We start from the raw sequence: 17,407 nt of genomic DNA, 5'->3' as shown, positions 1-17,407 counted from the left end.
TGTTGTACTGGGCTGAGAGCCAGAGTACTGGTTCAAATAGACCTGTTTCTTTTATCGTTTCAGGGTATTCAGGGTATTCAGGTTAGTTGTTATGTGTAATTAAACAACTTACACATTTCCTCTGCAATTTATCACTTCAGAGTTAAACACCTCATGTTTCACCCACTGAATTAACCACATTACTAAGCCAGCATTCCTAATATTGCAGTAGACAAATTCACTTCATATTTACATGGAAAGAAATTGAAGCTACAAATGAGTGTGTTCAGAACTGCAATCCTGAATCCAAATGTTTGATTGACTTTTAAGCGTACCCAACATGTAGAATTAGGAGGCAGGAAAAGCAATAAGGTTTGCTATTGAGGCTGAGATTGAATCAATGGAGGATGCATTCTTTTACATGCAAATGTCCCCCACCCTAATCAGTAACATTTCTCAGCAGAGTAGAGAAACATTCCTTCCTGCAATCTTTTGGAATCCCAGAGACAGTGAAAAATGGTCCAGTATTTTAACTAGCTTTAACTAATAAAGCTAAGGATATTTATTTTTATTTTTTATCTATTTGTCACTATGTAACAGGTATTAGTACAGACGTGGGCATTTTCGCATGAGATTGGTACAAACAGATGGATATAAATTAGTAAAACGTGGCCATGATAGAAGCAGAAAGTGTACACAGGCTGACAATGAGAAAAACACAGGTCTTGATTATAATATAAAAATATGTACATGCAGGACAGTCTGTGTTTCAACCCAGTGTCCTTCCCAAGTGTTGCCCCCATCATTCAAATCAGCACGGACACCTTGCTTTGAAGTTATCACCCAACAGGTGAAGCGCATCACCTTGAAAGCCAACTCTCAAGAATCCCGGAGCCCTTGGGGAAAATTGCGCAGAAGGAGCCCATCCCCTTTAACTGAGCGAGTGACGTCACGACACTCAGCCCACAGCTTGCTGATGTTGCTATATTGCCGTTGCCACCGGCCGGGAAATTCTCCCGCTGCTGCCTTAGATTGAGCGGGAGGCGGTCGGTCACCTGGATCTCCTGTAGGAGGCGAGCCGCTTGAGCTCAGAGGAGGACGCGTGGCCGAATAAAGGAGAGGACCGGCTAAACCGAGCAGTAAGGCGGAGGAGCTTCTAGCCGAGCGGAGGTCTCTGGAGGCCGGTTGCCTGGCCCGCCCATGGCTGCTGCCGTTACCGCTTTCCGGCACCTGAGCTTGGCGCTGAGCGCAGCGGTAGCAGCCCTCGGTTCGCTCCTTTTCATTGCATGGAAAGTCTACTTCCGAGACGCCGATGACAGCTGCGTCGGCTGGAGAAGTCGCTGGGAGCGGCAGCTGGAAGCGGAGCTCCGAGCTTGCAACGTGCGAAAGGAAGCGGAGGTAAGGGAAGCCTTTCTCCCCCTCAGAGGCCGGCTCTTCCGCAACCTGGAGCAAATGTTTCTTTTTCAGCGAGAACTGGTAGCTGCATCCGGCTCCGTTTTGGAGATGCGGGATAGAGAACGCTGCGAATTTAGGAAAGTACTTAGCTACTTTTCAGGAAACAAGGTTGCTCTTGTGTTCACAGAAGCTTAGGGGGTGGTTTGGGCTTACAGCCCCATACCTTTTTATGGGGCCAAAGGAAGACCTCGAGAGTCAGTGTGCTCTAGTGGTTAAAGGCATCAGGCTAGAAACTGGGAAATCATGTGTTCTGCTCCTACTTTACACAAAAGATCAGTGGCTGTCTTTGAGTTTCTTACATTCCCCTTCAGACACAGGGAGAAATCAGTGAAATGTTTCTGAGAAAACTGTAGGGACTTCTCCAGGTATTTTTGAATAAAGGCATCAAATGGGAGTGAGGGAGTGGACTGGGGCTGAAGACACCAGCCTTATAAGGATCAACTTCTAAAGGTAATGGACAAATTAATCATTCACTAATGAGGGCCTGGCCCTAGAAATTCAAGTGCTAATCTGATAAAGTTGCATAATTTGTTTTTAAGATACCTTATCAGGCCAGAAAGCTACCAGTACAGTATTTATTGAAAGGAGGCCAAAAACAAGGATCAGGAAATAACAGATAAGTTGTCCCAGTTGAAGAAGTGCAAAACATCATAAAAGGTAGCAGAATTTTAAACACCATAAAAAATAAACCTGCTAGGAGGAATTAAAGAGACTTCTAGAAAAGAAAGTCCTGGATCACTTTTGGGGGAATCTTTAAAATGGTAAAGAAGTAGGGAAGGTTGGTTCAAAATTATTCTTTATCTACAGTACTTCTTTTAGAAAAACTTTTTCACTGAGTTTCTGAGAAGACTTATGGTAGAATTACATGGGTGTGCATATGAGAAAGAAAACTTCAAAGAAGTTACTTTGAGCCCAATAACTGCATATAGGATTACAAGCTACAGTCTTAAATTCCATGTGGCAACGTAGAAATATATAGAAGAAAAGTCAAAAGAATGTGATTAATTGGTTAGATGTTATGCTTTTGCGACCTAACCTCCCTTTTGAGCAGCTGCTGATTTTGCACTTCTAATGCTGCATTCCAAGATCACCCTTAAATGATTAGTGTTGAGAAAGTTAGACAAAAGCCAAACACACAGTTCATTATGTGGGTTCTGGACTATCATCATCATCTTCTTTTAATGACCCTATAATCCCTTGTGGCGTGGAGTCCAGGCAAAACTGAATGGTATTTAATGCCTTTCCTGTCGCCAGTGCAAAGTTTTGTTCAGCAGATATATTCTCATTCTGCCCAGAGAGAAAATATCTACCCCCTACCTAGGATCAAACTCACAGTCTCCTGATCATGAGGCAAGAGCTCCACCTCTAGGCCACTGCAACACTCCTGTGGGTTCTGGTCTGGACTATGCTACCAGAAAAATGTAAGAATTGCCACTGGGTTGGAGGGATTTAAAAAAGAATTAGATTCAAATAAATGAAGGCTAAAAGTCAGTTATCTAATGTAACCATTCTCAATATTGTTTCCTGTGAAGATGAACAGGAGGAATACTTCAGATTGTCCTCTTTTGTGGGTTTCTCACAGACACATGCTGGGCCTCTATGGGTTCCAACTCCTGGACAAAACAATCTTTTGATCTGTTCCATTGGGGCTCTGCTTACATTTTTATTTATTCAATTTATATAGCCTCCCACCTCAAACCCTTTTAGTAGTGGCAGCTTATGAAAGCAATACAAGAAGAAAAAGAATTTTTTTGTAGCAAAGATTTTGCAAAGTGAGCAGATTTAGAGAGCAGAAAACAAGGGCTGACTTCTTCATGTGTAGATAATTAAATTAATTAAAATCCTCATAGTGCCACTGTTTCTCTAATTGTCATGAAAGCTTCCTTAGCATGCAGTGCTAATGAGACCTATGCCTCTTCCTTGACTAAATTAAATTCCTGAGCTTTTATCCCGGTGGCATGTTATTTCCTGAATAAATGTCCTATTCATTCTAATGGCTAGAGCAAACTACAGTGATCCATATCCCACTCATTTTTAGTTTGGTATACATAGAACTGCTCTTGAAATGTGTTTCGCTTATAAAAACCATGAAAGGTAAGTTGCTTGTTGATTTTTATTTTACTTATGTTTTACTTGAGTTTTGTTTTACATACTCCAGTCTTGACTTCCTGCCTGTTTTCACTGGCATAATCCAAGGTGTACTTTTCATTACAGGATTAGGTGGAGGACCTGAAGGTCTGCTATCTCCATATATGAATTTATCCATAAGTTTGTAATAATTTTAATTTAATATTAATGAATTCTTCCACCAGGAAAAGCAATACTGTAATGGAATTTCTATGTAGGAAAGTTGTGTGTTGGCTGTTTCCTTGTTTTGTTTGACAAAGGTTATCCCTTTATTATCTGTAAGATTTATAAACTGCTTTACTCCCTTGAGTTTTAGAAAATACAGTTAATAAAACACTCTTTCATCTCACATTTTCATCTTATGCTATCTCCACAATTATTAAGTCACCAAAGGCCTCCAATCTCTGGATTCTGTGCCACATAAGACAACTTCCTACACTTCCATAGAAGGGTAGACATAACTGAGAATGCTTCTGTATATTCTCTGCTATCCTATTTTTTGATAGAAGGGGACCTTTGGATTAGGCAGAATGAATGAATGAATGAATGAATGAATGAATGAATGAATGAATGGAGAGATGCAGTCTCAGCTACCAGGCAGAGTCCTTTAGGACTTTATGGTTGATGACCAATCCTTGAATTGCATTTGGGGAGAAACCAATAACCAACACATATCCTGTATCAGTGGTTTAATCCAATTAATCTTTTTAATAACAACCCATTAAGATTCTGGGCAGCTTACAAAATCCAGAAAATAATAAAACCAATTAAACACACATAACCATGCAGCCTAGATGAAAAATACCAGAATGATAACCTGTACAAGGCCCTCAATTGGAGCAATTACTTTTATGTATTACTCATGTGATTTTTTTATCCTTTCAGGATTGGTATCCTAAATTAATCCACCAGCCTCCAAATTAAACTAGGCTGTTATTATTTTTCTCTAAAGCTGTCAAGAATGATGACCAATTTGCTAAACTTATAGATCAGCTATGCTATTGAGAAGCAGGACTATTCCAAATACTATCCACAACTTAATTTATTTTTTCCTGCTTGCCTATTGCCTCATTTGAATATTTTAGCACAGCCATCTTTTCAGGGATGAGCCAAAATTACAAGGTTTTCCAATATTTTAATCTATTACTGCCTGAACTGACCTAAACTTTTTTCTCATAGCAGCCACATTACTGTGAATACCAAGTTTTGATTCTCGGTTTGGACGGGGCTGGAAAAAGCACCATTCTTCACTATGTATGTAGTCCCGAAGCCAAGAAGCATATAGCACCTACTCAAGGCTTCAACTCAGCGCAGCTGCAAGCCAGTGGGCTCCAGATGGACTTTCTAGAAGGTAAGTCCTATTTGGAAATAGGGGACAACCTGCAACATACTGCATGTGCTGCAAGATAAGGGATATTAATCTGGCACTTGTGCAGGAAAGATGAGCCTGGAACTTTTTTTCCCTTCTAGGATAGCAAGCACTGGCTTTGTTCACAGAAACCACACTTAAACTTGTAACTATGTAAGTCAATTTGTTTACACCATAAACTATGTCTCAAAAAGTCTGAGATTAATAATATCCAAATAACCAACTTTTTTTAAAACTGACCTATGTTAACATAGGTTTCCAATATTATATTGAAGTAAGGGGAAATTGTCTTGAAAGCCTTCTCCTGAATTGATGTCTTCTATACTAGGAATCACATATGACTTTTTGTATTTTTCGGCCTGAACAATGCATGGGAGACTGTAATAGGTATTTATACATAATAAGAGAGCATTCTTCCTTATTTAAAGTCACATCTACATTTCAGGCATGGGGGAAATGCTCATGATAAAGCTGTAAAGAAATATTTCCTCGTGGTTTGTTCCTCAGATGTGGGCACTGCAATGAACCGCTGGAGGACATCAGAACGAGAAAGAATGCTGTTCAGTCAACTTGTATTTTTTTGCTCTTTGTTATACTAGTTGGTGGGAGCCAAAATCTACGCTTCTATTGGAACCAGTATCTGAGCAAAGCCCACATTTTGGTGTTTGTTGTAGACTCTGCAGATGGCCCACGCCTTCATATTGCTCGGCAGGAGCTCCACTGCTTGCTGGCTGAGGACCCTCAGCTCCCTTTGATAGTCTTAGCTAACAAACAGGTGAGTCCCTTGCTACCTTTCACGGGTGACATTCCAAAATTGTAGGTTGATATAGATCATGGCAGTCAAACTCACCCCACCACATTGCAGTGATGTGACATTTCATGGTGTTCTCCCCCTTCATGGAGCTGGGATGTGCATGGCCTGCGTGTGATGCATCTGGCCCATGGGCCACTAGTTTGACGTCCTGATCTAGATGGAAGAGCAACTTATAGTTATAGAACTGCATGTGACTCTGAGATTCCTTTGACTAGATTACTTGCAACCAATTGCAACCAAAATGTAACAGTAGATCACCAATAAAATTTCTTACTAATTTCAAGGAAAGGCCTAGTTTTTAAAATGATTGTTTGTGTATCTATTCTAGGACAAGAATGGTGCCCTGAGCGTGGCAGAATTGCAAGAGGAGTTGGCCTTGCACAACCTGGATAGTCAGAGGAAATTCTTTCTCTTGCCCACAAGTGCAACTTATGCTGGTTTGGCCACTGCAAACAGTGTTCTTCAGTTGAAGCACCTGCTGGTCAAAATCCTTGCCCATTCAAGCAAGATGGATTCCCTGTGATTGTGCCTCTCAGCAATAACCTTTTCCATATGGTCAGGGAAGTCTTAAAAGTCCACCTCAGTACTCACCAAATGCTTTTGGAGAAGGAATACTACTTGCCTTGAAGATAACTACTGTTCTGGATATGAAAGAAGGCAGAAAAAGGCAAAGTACATTGCTTGAGGCAGGAATCGATCAATCTCGGACTAGCTATTGAAAGCAGATGCTGCTCTTTTCAAAAATCTAAAGAACTGTAATACCTGTATTTGCACTAAGACTTGGCATTCTTCTTTATTGGATGTACAGGAGTTGACTTTACAATAAGCAGGAAGAGGTAATGCAATGACTTTATATAATGGAAACTAAGAAAGTCATTTCATAGGCAAAGAGCCTATGAAATGACTTTATTTCAAAAGCTGGGGGAAAGTCTTGGCCCATAAAGGGCTACATCATCCTGATTGCAGTTAACGAAGTGTGGGATGTACTGAAACTGATGGCTCATCTAGATTTGAGGAATCCTTAATGGAATATCTTTTATTTCTGGCTACAAACATTGGAACAGTTGTGCCTTGAACTGATGCCAAAACTACTTCAGTCACTAAGACTCTGCTATCTTCCTATTTATTACTTGATTCTTCTGAAGTAACCTCTACGAAGTCTAGATATTTGATATTGGTCAAGAGAATTGGAAAGTCTGGGTTAGACCACAAAGAAATGCACGAAACTGACATTCTTCAAACTAGGTGAGCTCGAGTGTCGAATTCCCCGGGTTGCCTGGGAAGTTTGAGATGCAGGCCAACACTTACAGGTGTCCCTGATATGGCAGTTCTTCAGCATGTACTTGAATATTCCTATTTGATCCCAGCCCATCAGAAGTTCTTAAAAGTTATTATTTCTGCTCCATTATAGAAACAAAATGTTATCTATGCAAAAACTATTGTGAGCTGGTAATGGCTGTTATAACATACAGGTAAGCCACATCATAGGAGCTACCAATACCAATTCTCCTAAATTTCTAAGGAAGAAAAAAAACTAATTTGTCTCACCTCTGTATTAAAGCATAATTCTACATGTGCAGGAAGCCAATCCCATCTTCAGGCAATTTGTCTCTACAGCTCTAATGATGTTACAAGTAGGAATGGTGCTGTTTCTTAAATAGGAAAATGATGCATATATTATTACTCTCCATTGCTCCTGCTTCTCTTGGTAGATCAGGATTCTTCTTTGGACTAAGCTCCTTTTGTTTTAATCCACCCCACCCCACCCCCATTTATCCTATTACAGAATATAGGAAACCTGGATAATACATCTCAGCCGTATATGCCATAGACAATTGCTAACAAATGCTTTGTAATTTTTATCAATAAATCTTGTGTTGTAAGATGTGACTCTGCTCTTCGCCCCTTGAGGAATCCTGCGTATAAATCAGCAGGACAATCATTACCAATGACCATTTTCATCAGACTTTACTTAGGATTAGAGCTTTTTAGTCCTGTTTTCCAGGTGCTTCAACAGAGAATTCAGACGCTTCAATTGCAAATTCCTGTATTAGCTGCACGACAATGTACAACTGCACTTTCAGCGTTCAGAGAAAAAGAACCAATGCTGCTTCTACTTTTAAAATAGCTAAGGAAAGAAGGCTTTGACAGACAATCCAAAATGTACCACACATTAGGAACCCTCATTCCAACATTGCCATCAGTAGTGACTTCTTCCCTCCCATAAATATGGACCATGCTTATTGAGATTTCTCTGGGACACCCTTTCATTGGAGAGAGGAGATAGCTCTTTCTGGCCCAAGTTACTAGTTTTGAGCCTTTAATCTTGATATCCACATCTTATTTCTGAGAAAGGAAACTACTATTTGAAGCTACTATTATTGTGCTGTCTTTCCAAAATGCTCAAGAAGTGGACAAGCTGATGTACAATTAACCTCTGCTTTTGTGTGTGTGTTGTGTGTGTGTGTATTGACACTAGGTTTAGAGAAGTCATACGTCAACCAAGGTCTCTACAGGACAAAAATATTTTTGTCACTAAGAGTTATTTTGCCTTGAAGAATCTTCAGTAAATAAATCTGAAAGCCGATTTAAAATTTCTGCAAAACTTTGGAGAATCAAAGTTCCACCTGTATTTTTCTTATCTCTCTTTAGAAGGCAATATTTTATGTAATTCAAGTATCAGTTTTTTCAATCTCAGTCACTTAAATCCATGCTAGCAGATGAAATAATGCTTCAGCATCTTTTCCTTCTCATAATTATTGCTCCATTTTTTCTGGTCGTAACGATGCAATGAATACTTGGTATTCCTCGGGATAGAAGCGTTTATACACATTGATCTTCCTCTTTATTTGTTTTGGTGTGTCCTGGTAATAGTTCTTCTCATCACGCGCCATAGCCTAGGCAATAAATTACAAGCATAAATTAACAGAGAAGCTATAGAAGTAAACTATATTTACATATAGTTTTAGAAAGTCCCCACACCCATAAAATAAGCAAGACATTCAACATCCAAGTCTCAAGGACAGCCTGTACATAAAACAAATGCAAATATAACTGCAGAATGCCAATAAAATAAAAGCTAGATTCAGATGCTGGATAAAATTTAACCAGTTGCTCTACAGATATTTTGAATTCTGCCTGCAGCAAAGGGTTGTAAGCACTCCAGTATGAACCATCTGAAGGGCCCTAGATTGCTTACTTCAGTTCAAATGTCCATTTCAGAACAGTCATACATTTTTTTCAAGCAAGAAACATTGTTCAAAACAATATGGGAAAATAGAGGAAACAAATCTTTTCCTAAAGCTGCCTATATAATGCATAATGTATCAATGATAAAATCAATGATTTTATAAATAAATAGAAGACTTAACCATCATGAAAGTTATTCATATTAAAACGCATGCCAAGATCTGAATAGTTTCTAAAAATGTGTGGGGAAAATAAAGATCCAATGTGCAACCCAGAAGTGTTTCTCTGGAGAAACTTTCTGGAGGAAATATAAGTACTGAAAAGATCTTCTGTTTTAAATACTTACTTGCCTGTGGGAGGAGATCTCTCCTTGGAAAAACTGGAAACCAGTGCAAGGAGGCAAACGGATTGGCATGATGTAGTAGTAATATCATTTGGAAATAATTACAAAATTATCTCTGGTCAAAAGAATCAGTGTCTACCTTATAATTTTCACCATGATTCTGAATCATGTGTTTGACGTAGTCAATAAGATCTCTGGAGAGGGTCTCAGATTTTTCCTCTGGGAAGCTGGCTTCATATTCTAATTCTGGGCATAAGGAAAAGAAAGAAGGTATTAAGAAATGTTTGCACACTGTGAAACCTCCTTTTGTGGAAATAGAATAGCTCTACCCAACCATTACTTCATGGATGTCATATCCCTTTCCTCCAATAGGAGACATGTCCAGGTTTGTTTGGAAAAGATGCATTATTTTCATATCAGCAGACACAATTAGTTCTCCCACCCAATTTCTAATGATTATCCAACTGATTGTAAAATAGTTTGTATTCAAAACCACAAAAAAGTTTGAAAATCTGTTACGTTTGGCAATAAACAATGAAGAAAAGTAAACTGCACTTAATTAGAATAGCAATTATAATAAAGGATTTTCCTATGAAGAATGACATGTGTGCCAAACTATGCCAATAGGAGGTAATACCCACCATTTATTACATATGGCTTCCTAACAGTTGTTGTCCCTGCCTCTTGTCCATCAAGTTCCATTTTTGTATGCTGTAATTTAAAAGACATGACAACTCACATTGTACAAAAAGGCATCTAGGAATTATTTTGTATTTTCTTTTTACCACATTATTATCATTTTATAATAAAGGTTAACTCATTTTAAACATTTAAAAGGATCTGTAATTTTCTTTTGGTATCTAATTGGATGCAGTGTTACATCACACAGTTTCAAATTATTATACAATACAAATGGTGATAGCTATTTTATAAGTCTCTAGCACTCTACCATTTTTTTCTCAGCATAGCTATGGATGTCAGCACCAGGGGGCACTAAGGGAATAACAAGACGGTGATTGTCACTTGCCTAAATGAAATGCTAACTGGAAATAGCTCCTCAACTATTTCAATTTCCTAAAAAGTAAGATAGTCGGACAAAAGAAATTATCTCTAAACCAAAATCTAGATTAATGACAGCTTAGTTACAATGTTATTTCTCATGCATACTTTGTATTTAGCCAATACTATTGAGATTTACTGTAAAAATTCTACAAACATTTTCATGATGTACTTTTCTAATCAGTCATGCTATTTTAATTTTCCAATTATTGTCTTCCTGGAACAACACCCAAATAAATAATGCAAGCTCCTAAACTATAAACATTTATTTATAGTTTTCATTCATGTGATTAGCTGTCCTTGGAAATTCATACAGTACTAACCTTTGGAATGGGAATTGCCTTGTTTGGATCAACAGCCAGGCCCATTTCTGCCAAATTCTTAGAAGCTGATTTGGTGTTATCCCAGGCATGTCGGATTTGAGCACTGTAGAGAAATGAAAGGGGGTGGAAAGAGAAAGAAAGCGGAACATCAATGCTATGCAAACTTGAAGAGATTCCTCCCTTTTCAATAAAACAGATTTTGAACCCAAAACAAAGCAACAAATGGCAGCCCTCTCCCCCAATTCAAGTGCAGCGAACAGTAGCATATTGATTTGATGCTAAAAACCTCAACTATATACAGTACGTCCCCGTCTCTTTCCACAATTGTAAAGGTAGAAGAGCACTTTAAACGACAATCTGCTAGTATTTCATGACATACAAAATTGGCAGCCTATGGCAGCTATCTCAGCTCTGTCTCAGGATTGATCTTGTACAAGTCTAGTGCCTAAAAAAATCTATGTATTTCAACATATCTTTCTAAATATATTCCAAGTACCATTAAGAGGCAATTTTTAGCATGATTTGAGTTTACTTCACTACTTTTTAAAAAATTGACCCATCTTCCTGAACATTTTACCTTTTTCACGCTTGAAAAGGAGTTGTTATAGCAATGATAATGTAGTGCTCACCATAACTTTTGAGTTGAGCCATTTTCTATGTTTTTTTAACCAAATCTAACTGTGGCATTCTTCATGTTATTCCTCATTCTATCAATTCTTCATTTTAATGATTGTTTAGCCCCAAGTCCTGTGTGCAACATTAGTTTTCCAGGAGAAATGAGCATGGAATAGACATCATAGATAACAAAGAATCAGAAAAAGTTGAACCAATATCCTGCATTCCATGGTTTCAATCTCAGTGGGCAAATACAGGTAGTCCTCAACTTATGACAACTGCACCCAAAATTTATGTTGTTGTGAAAAATTTGTTAAATGAGTTTTGCCCCATTTTACAACTTTCCTTGCCAGAATTTTTACATGAATCACTGCAACTGTTAAATTGGTAACCTGGTTGTTAAGTGAATCTGGTTTCCTGATTGACTTTGCTTGTCAGAAGGTCACAAAATGCGATCACATGGCTCTGGGACGCTGCAACCATCATAAATGTGAGTCAGTTGTCAAGCATCCAAATGTAAATCCAATGACCATGGGGATGCTACAACGGTCGCAAGTGTGAAAAATGGTCTTAAGTCAGTGTTTTCAGTTATATTTAACTTCAAATGGTCATTAAATGAATTGTTGTAAGTCTAGAACTACCTGTAGTTGAAGAGGAGTAAATAGTTATTTAGAAAATGGGAGAAAACACAGGGATAAAGGAGGAGCTACTTAAAATGTGCAACTGAGGAAAAGGGAAGGAAAAGTGAGACAAAAAGGATGTAGGAATTACAATTTTAATTTTATTAAATTAAATTAATTTATTAATTAATAAATTTAATTTATGAGGTGGTGCAGTGGCTAGAGTGCAGCATTGCAGGCTACTTCAGCTGACTGTTAGCTGCAATTTGGCAGTTTAAATCCCACCAGGCTCAAGGTTGACTCAGCCTTCCATGCTTCGGAGGTGGATAAAATGAGGACTCAAATTGTTGAGGGCAATATGCTGACTTTGTAAACCACTTAGAGAGGGCTGTAAAAGGACTATGAAGTGATATATGTTTAAAGGCTATGTTGTTGCAGTTTTTATAATGCATTATTTTCCTGCCTTTAAACCACTCCAAACTACCCGGATCCCTTTAGCTGATAACATAATACAATCCAAATAAAGAAATACTGGGTTGCTTTTGGAACTGATCCCATGTTGGCAGGTTTTGAACACAATCTAGCCAACTCTATTTTTTTAAAAAATATTATTTCAACGCTTAATTAGAACAGAAGCAGTGCTGCTATTACTGTAGAGAAAGCTGGATTCGATGGCCTTCGGAAGTGATGCTCAAACTGGACAAACTATGAACCAGCCTCCAGCATTTTAAGCCTAGTGAACATGTTAATAAATAATAATAAAATAGGGACAAGGTGGCTCAGTGGCTAACATGCTGAGCTTGTCGATCAGAAAGGTCAGCAGTTCGAATCCCTAGCACCATGTAATGGAGTGAGCTCCCGTTACTTGTCCCAGCTACTGCCAACCTAGCAATTCGAAAGCATGTAAAAATGCAAGTCGAAAAATAGGGATCACCTTTGGTGGGAAGGTAACAGCGTTTAGTCATGCCGGCCACATGACCAGGACAGCGCTGGCTCTTTGGCTTGGAAACGGAGATGAGCACCGCCTCCAACAGTCGGGAACGACTAGCACAATGCGTGCAAGGGGAATCTTTACCTTTTTAGCGTGATAAATCAGCCCAGACCTTACGGTTGATTCCAAGTGTGTCGCAAACGTAGAAAATCGGCTGAATAAATCCCAGGCAACCTAAGAATGGGCCAGCACGTCGTGCAACCTGGTGCCTTCCAGACGTCTCAAATGACCGAGGACAGGGGGAGCCCTCCTATCTAAACCGAAGGTCGCCCCAAATAATGACTTTCCTTAATAAGCCACTTTCCTCAACTCACCATTTAATTCGAGGCGCCGACCGTTTGCGGAAAGCCCGGTTCAGTTTTTTGCGGTCGACGTTATAATTATACTTCTTCCGACGCTGCTTCTGCTTGGCTTTCGGCATCGTGGCGGCTCTCGAGAGCGAATTCGGAAAGGGCCCACGCGCTTGCCCCGCTTCAAGCCCTACGGTCGCAGCCTAACGCGTCGGTCGTGGCGACGACCGCAATGGAGGACGGGAGTGGTAGTTCTGCCTGGTAGCGTAGCCTAGATGCGTTTAAGTCTAACTACATTTCCCAGAGTGCCAGAGCGCGGAGTGGTGGGGGTGGGGGGAAATCATTTCCCAGATTCATGTGACAAGCGCGATTGGCTGAAGACGGCGGTCGGCGCTTCCTTTAGTCGAACCTCGTTAAAGCGAATCGAGAGGTGACCTTCGCGCGTTGGAATCTGGAGAGATCTGCCATGGCTCAGAATCCTCCGCCGCCATTTGATCCCTACCGACCTCCGGTTATTGAAGGCTTTACTCCGACTTCTCGGGGTAGTACCGAACGCTTCCAAAGCAAGTTCGTGCGCAAGTTCCGCGAGAATCCATTTGTGCCCATCGGTGAGCCTGGGCGAATATTCAATATTCAAGCGAATTGGTCGGGGGGTCGGAGAGCGCGACTGTTATAGATTGGGGAAAGCAGTGCGGTTATTATTTCAATATTGCATTATTTCTTTAAAATATTTTCATTCTGCCTGCCCATCCCCGCCTTCTAGGCAGTGTTGAATAGTAGAAAAAGAAAAAGATTGCCGTGAAATAAACAGCCGGAAAAAACAACCTAGTAATCAAATATACCTAAAATGCAAAAACAGTAAATAAAAAAAAAGGATTTCATACTAAGAGGGAACAAAAAAGATTATTTCGGACAACAGCTCCGAAGTCAGCCAGCCACCAGAAATGCCTTTTTGCTGGTCTCAATCAAAGGGTCCTAAGAGCTCCTGAGAAAACAAATCCTGCTTAATTTTTTCTCATTTAATTTAGCTTAATGCTTTACAAACTTGGCATCCCTAAGATGTGCGGAGTTCTACTCCCAGAATTCCCCAGCCAGTTCTGAGAGTTGGAAGTCCAACTCAAGTTGCCAACTTTGATTGATTTTGTTGCCTCAAACATTATAGATCTTATTGAGAAAGGGAAAGTGCAAGCATGACTTAATAAACACCAGTCCTTGAGATTTGAGACTGATCAGGAAAATATTAATATTAAATAACAAAAAAATCAAATCGATGTTTGTCCTTAACAGAAACATGAGCCATAAAAGTGGTATAAATTAAGTTTTTCCTAGTGTAAGGAAATAGAGAAGAATGCCCTACCTAAATACTTGTGTTTAGATCTTTTGTTACCCTTTTTAATATGTGAGAATTAAAGGTCAGTGAACCAAAGTGTCTTGACAGAACTGGGCGCTCTCATATGAAAAGATGGGATGGCATATTCAGTAGATAAGCCAAGCCTCTATAATAAAATGTCTTTCCTTTGTTTCCTTTTCTTCCCTCTCCTCCAGGCTGCCTTTGTACAGCTGGAATTTTGACTTATGGACTCATCTGCTTCATAAATAATAAACCCAAGCAATCCCAGATGATGATGAGGGCCCGTGTTATAGCACAGGGCTTAACTGTTGCATCCCTATTAGTGGGCATGGCTGTTACAAACCTGAAGACATCCAAGTGAACAAGCTGCTACTGTACAATAATATGAAAATATTGTCCACTAACCGGGGTAAGAACAAGCCCGCCTGCCTGCCAACACACCACATTTTGCAGAATGATATTTCAGTGCTACTTAGAAAGTGATTTTTCTGGTACCAAGGAGGCCCAGTTTTGTTTAATAACATTGTTAATATATCCCATTGACTCAAATTTGCCACTGATGTATAACATTGTGTACCCATGGCCATGTTTTAAGCCTTTCTGATAAAGCCAGCAAGATTACCTGATGTAAATGAAGCAGATTGGATGGAGGGCCTTTATTATCTATTAGGCAGTTGTGTGGTTAAAAGTGCATAGAAAATAACACATTTATTATGGAGATTGGGTGTGATGAAACACCTTATGATAGTGTTAAAGAATCATTAAGTTCCTATTCTGGATGTTATTTTTTCTGAAATTTTGTCACTGTCAAGGTTGGACAGAAGTCAGGAGGAATCTAACTGTGTTGTATTAAAACCATTGTTTAAAGACCTACTGAATTAGTCTGAAACAATTGTTACTTGTACTTGTAATCTGCCTCACATACAACCTCTGTAAAACTGCAGATAACTAGAGTAAGACCCTTTGGTTAAAATGGGGCAGTGGGTTTGTTGATGTAGCAGCCTTCATGCTGCATAGTGACATCCTTGCCTGAGTTACTGGATTCCTTTGGTGGATTGGGGTGGGGTCACCAATGCTCATCATCTTTGGTGATTTCAATCTTCCCCCAGGTGGCATTAAATGATGGGCATCTTAGAATTCATGACAATTGTCAAGCTGATTTGTCATCAAGTTCCTGATGCACATCAGAGGTCTTTACTTTTTGTTTCAGGGATGTTACTACCTGATGTGAGAGTTGTGGACATTATCATCAGTCTATTATTGGGGACATATGCTCTGATTGCTTTGCATTTTGGGAAGTGGAATCTGTTAGACTAGAACAGGGTTGTCAAACTCCCCGCCCGTGGTCCGGATGCGTCACGTGTAGCCATGCCCACCCCTGGTTCAGTGAAGAGAGGAAAGTCCCAATATGTCATGTGATGCCGCCGTGACGACATGAGTTTGACACCCCTGGACTAGACTATTCAAGGCAACCAATAAACCCTGACAAGTTGTAGGAGGAGGTTGGTGTTGTTTTTTTTCTTAAGTATTTGATAAATAATTTGGCTGAGAATTTGCTGGCTGGCTGAAATGGACATGTGGCAAAGGCCTTAGAACAGATTACACCACTGCATCCTTTCGCTGAGCATGAATCCTGAGGTGTGCTTTGATTTTCCAGGGCACTTAGGAGATGAAATGCCAGAAGAGCCACCTAGAGCACTATTGGAGAAACATGAAGAGTGAATTCAACCAACACAAGTTAGAGCACTCTTCCTCTCCTTTTTAACATCTGCTTGAGAACATTGGGTGAGATCATGAATTGGTTTGGGGTCAGATACCATTGGTTTGGTGATAATACTGAGTTGTTTATCTCACCCCAAGGTTGGCAGAGATCGAAGTCTTGTATCTCTACTTGGAGGCTATTAGGTTGTGTATGTGTGGAGGAAGAGACTCAGTCAATTGTAGCAGGCCAAGCAGCTATGGGTGTTGGAACTAGATATATGTTCCATCCTTTGGCCCAAATGAGAATCCATTTCCTCCTGTTGCACAATTTGGAGATCACCTTGAACTCACACTCCAACTGAAGCAGGTGGCAGCTATGGCCAAGATGGCCTTTGCAGAAATCCATATAGATTGCACCATTTTCTGGACCTAGACGCTTTTCTAACAAGCACTCATGCATTTGTTTACTTATGGATTATCGCAGTAGATACATGTGGCTGCCCTTGAAGACCATCACAAGATTGAACTAATCCAGAATAAAGCAGGAATTTAAGCAATTATGGGCATGCCCATGCAACACCACTGCTTTGCGAGCTGTGCTGTTTTCTGGGAAGCTTCCAAGTAAATTCACTATGCTGGTTATTACATAAACGCATCTCATGACACAGAGACTTTTCCCGTACCTTCTGCCCCTGCTTTGTGATTAAACAGATTTGTCATATTCTTAGCCACTAAACAGTATCATTAGATGGAACCTATAAAGCATGTCTTCTTTGTCACAATACCTGCCCCCTGGAACAATATCCTCCTATTTGTCCGCATGAAGACCTTGTTAAAAAAAAAAGAGAGATTTTAAAAGCTGGCTTTTCACCTAGGTCTTGGGCTGGAATGATACAGACCTTTGAGTGTTATATGGTCTCTTGAGAATTTGTGTGTGGGGGGAGGTCTGTATGTCAATTTTTTAAAAACTGGCCTGTTGTCCCCTCCCTCCATCCAACCTCATTCCAATTTAAATCTTGTATTCAAATAGCCATTCCAAGCATATGAAGAATGGAATTGCGTTTCATAAATGTTTATATCTTTTAATAAAATTTGCTAGTCTGAAAAGGTGCTACCAGATTCCTGTTTTTTGGCTATCGTGCAGCTCTCTTACAGTGTCAAGAGTGGGACAAATTGCATCT

The 17,407-nt window shown here is 39.7% G+C and overlaps 3 protein-coding genes across 5 annotated transcripts; 2 read left to right on the top strand and 1 right to left on the bottom strand.

Moving 5' to 3' along the window:
• Positions 1 to 588: 588 nt before the first annotated feature.
• ARL10 (ARF like GTPase 10) lies at positions 589 to 7,634 on the top strand. 3 transcript variants are annotated; one of them, XM_087709366.1, is made up of 4 exons: positions 589 to 1,377; positions 4,741 to 4,912; positions 5,605 to 5,705; positions 6,073 to 7,634. In XM_087709366.1, exons 1-4 carry the CDS (start codon positions 1,180 to 1,182, stop codon positions 6,265 to 6,267), a joined length of 666 nt encoding a protein of 221 aa, XP_087565492.1. In that variant the 5' UTR covers positions 589 to 1,179; the 3' UTR covers positions 6,268 to 7,634. The 3 variants fall into 3 exon arrangements, with proteins under 3 accessions (XP_087565492.1, XP_013920919.2, XP_013920918.2); XM_014065444.2 differs by having other exon boundaries at positions 590 to 1,377; positions 4,744 to 4,912; positions 5,530 to 5,705; XM_014065443.2 differs by having other exon boundaries at positions 592 to 1,377; positions 5,530 to 5,705.
• Positions 7,635 to 7,774: 140 nt separating this feature from the next.
• Positions 7,775 to 13,401, bottom strand: NOP16 (NOP16 nucleolar protein). The gene is made up of 5 exons (XM_014065446.2): positions 13,199 to 13,401; positions 10,659 to 10,761; positions 9,918 to 9,987; positions 9,416 to 9,522; positions 7,775 to 8,641 (listed from the first exon to the last, which is right to left on the bottom strand). Exons 1-5 carry the CDS (start codon positions 13,303 to 13,305, stop codon positions 8,501 to 8,503), a joined length of 528 nt encoding a protein of 175 aa, XP_013920921.1. The 5' UTR covers positions 13,306 to 13,401; the 3' UTR covers positions 7,775 to 8,500.
• A 124-nt stretch (positions 13,402 to 13,525) lies between these two features.
• On the top strand, positions 13,526 to 15,398 carry HIGD2A (HIG1 hypoxia inducible domain family member 2A). Its single transcript, XM_014065447.2, has 2 exons — positions 13,526 to 13,782; positions 14,720 to 15,398. Exons 1-2 carry the CDS (start codon positions 13,641 to 13,643, stop codon positions 14,884 to 14,886), a joined length of 309 nt encoding a protein of 102 aa, XP_013920922.2. The 5' UTR covers positions 13,526 to 13,640; the 3' UTR covers positions 14,887 to 15,398.
• The last annotated feature ends 2,009 nt before the right edge of the window (positions 15,399 to 17,407 follow it).

Source organism: Thamnophis sirtalis, unplaced genomic scaffold, assembly GCF_051295495.1.
Source record: "Thamnophis sirtalis isolate CommonGarterSnake01/CBP01778 unplaced genomic scaffold, rThaSir2_p1.2 scaffold_3, whole genome shotgun sequence".
NCBI classification, from domain to species: domain Eukaryota; kingdom Metazoa; phylum Chordata; class Lepidosauria; order Squamata; family Natricidae; genus Thamnophis; species Thamnophis sirtalis.
Note: the sequence above shows the minus strand (reverse complement) of the source record. Positions and strands in the feature narration are given on the sequence as shown.

Coding starts and splice junctions, on each gene's coding strand:
- HIGD2A (XM_014065447.2), top strand. CDS start 13,641: ATGGCTCAGAATCCTCCGCCGCCATTTGATCCCTACCGACCTCCGGTT. Junction 13,783..14,719: donor GAATCCATTTGTGCCCATCG/GTGAGCCTGGGC, acceptor CCTCTCCTCCAG/GCTGCCTTTGTACAGCTGGA.
- ARL10 (XM_014065443.2), top strand. CDS start 1,180: ATGGCTGCTGCCGTTACCGCTTTCCGGCACCTGAGCTTGGCGCTGAGC. Junction 4,913..5,529: donor CCAGATGGACTTTCTAGAAG/GTAAGTCCTATT, acceptor TTGTTATACTAG/TTGGTGGGAGCCAAAATCTA. Junction 5,706..6,072: donor TAGTCTTAGCTAACAAACAG/GTGAGTCCCTTG, acceptor TATCTATTCTAG/GACAAGAATGGTGCCCTGAG.
- NOP16 (XM_014065446.2), bottom strand. CDS start 13,305: ATGCCGAAAGCCAAGCAGAAGCAGCGTCGGAAGAAGTATAATTATAAC. Junction 10,762..13,198: donor TCGGCGCCTCGAATTAAATG/GTGAGTTGAGGA, acceptor ATTTCTCTACAG/TGCTCAAATCCGACATGCCT. Junction 9,988..10,658: donor AGGCAATTCCCATTCCAAAG/GTTAGTACTGTA, acceptor TTTAAATTACAG/CATACAAAAATGGAACTTGA.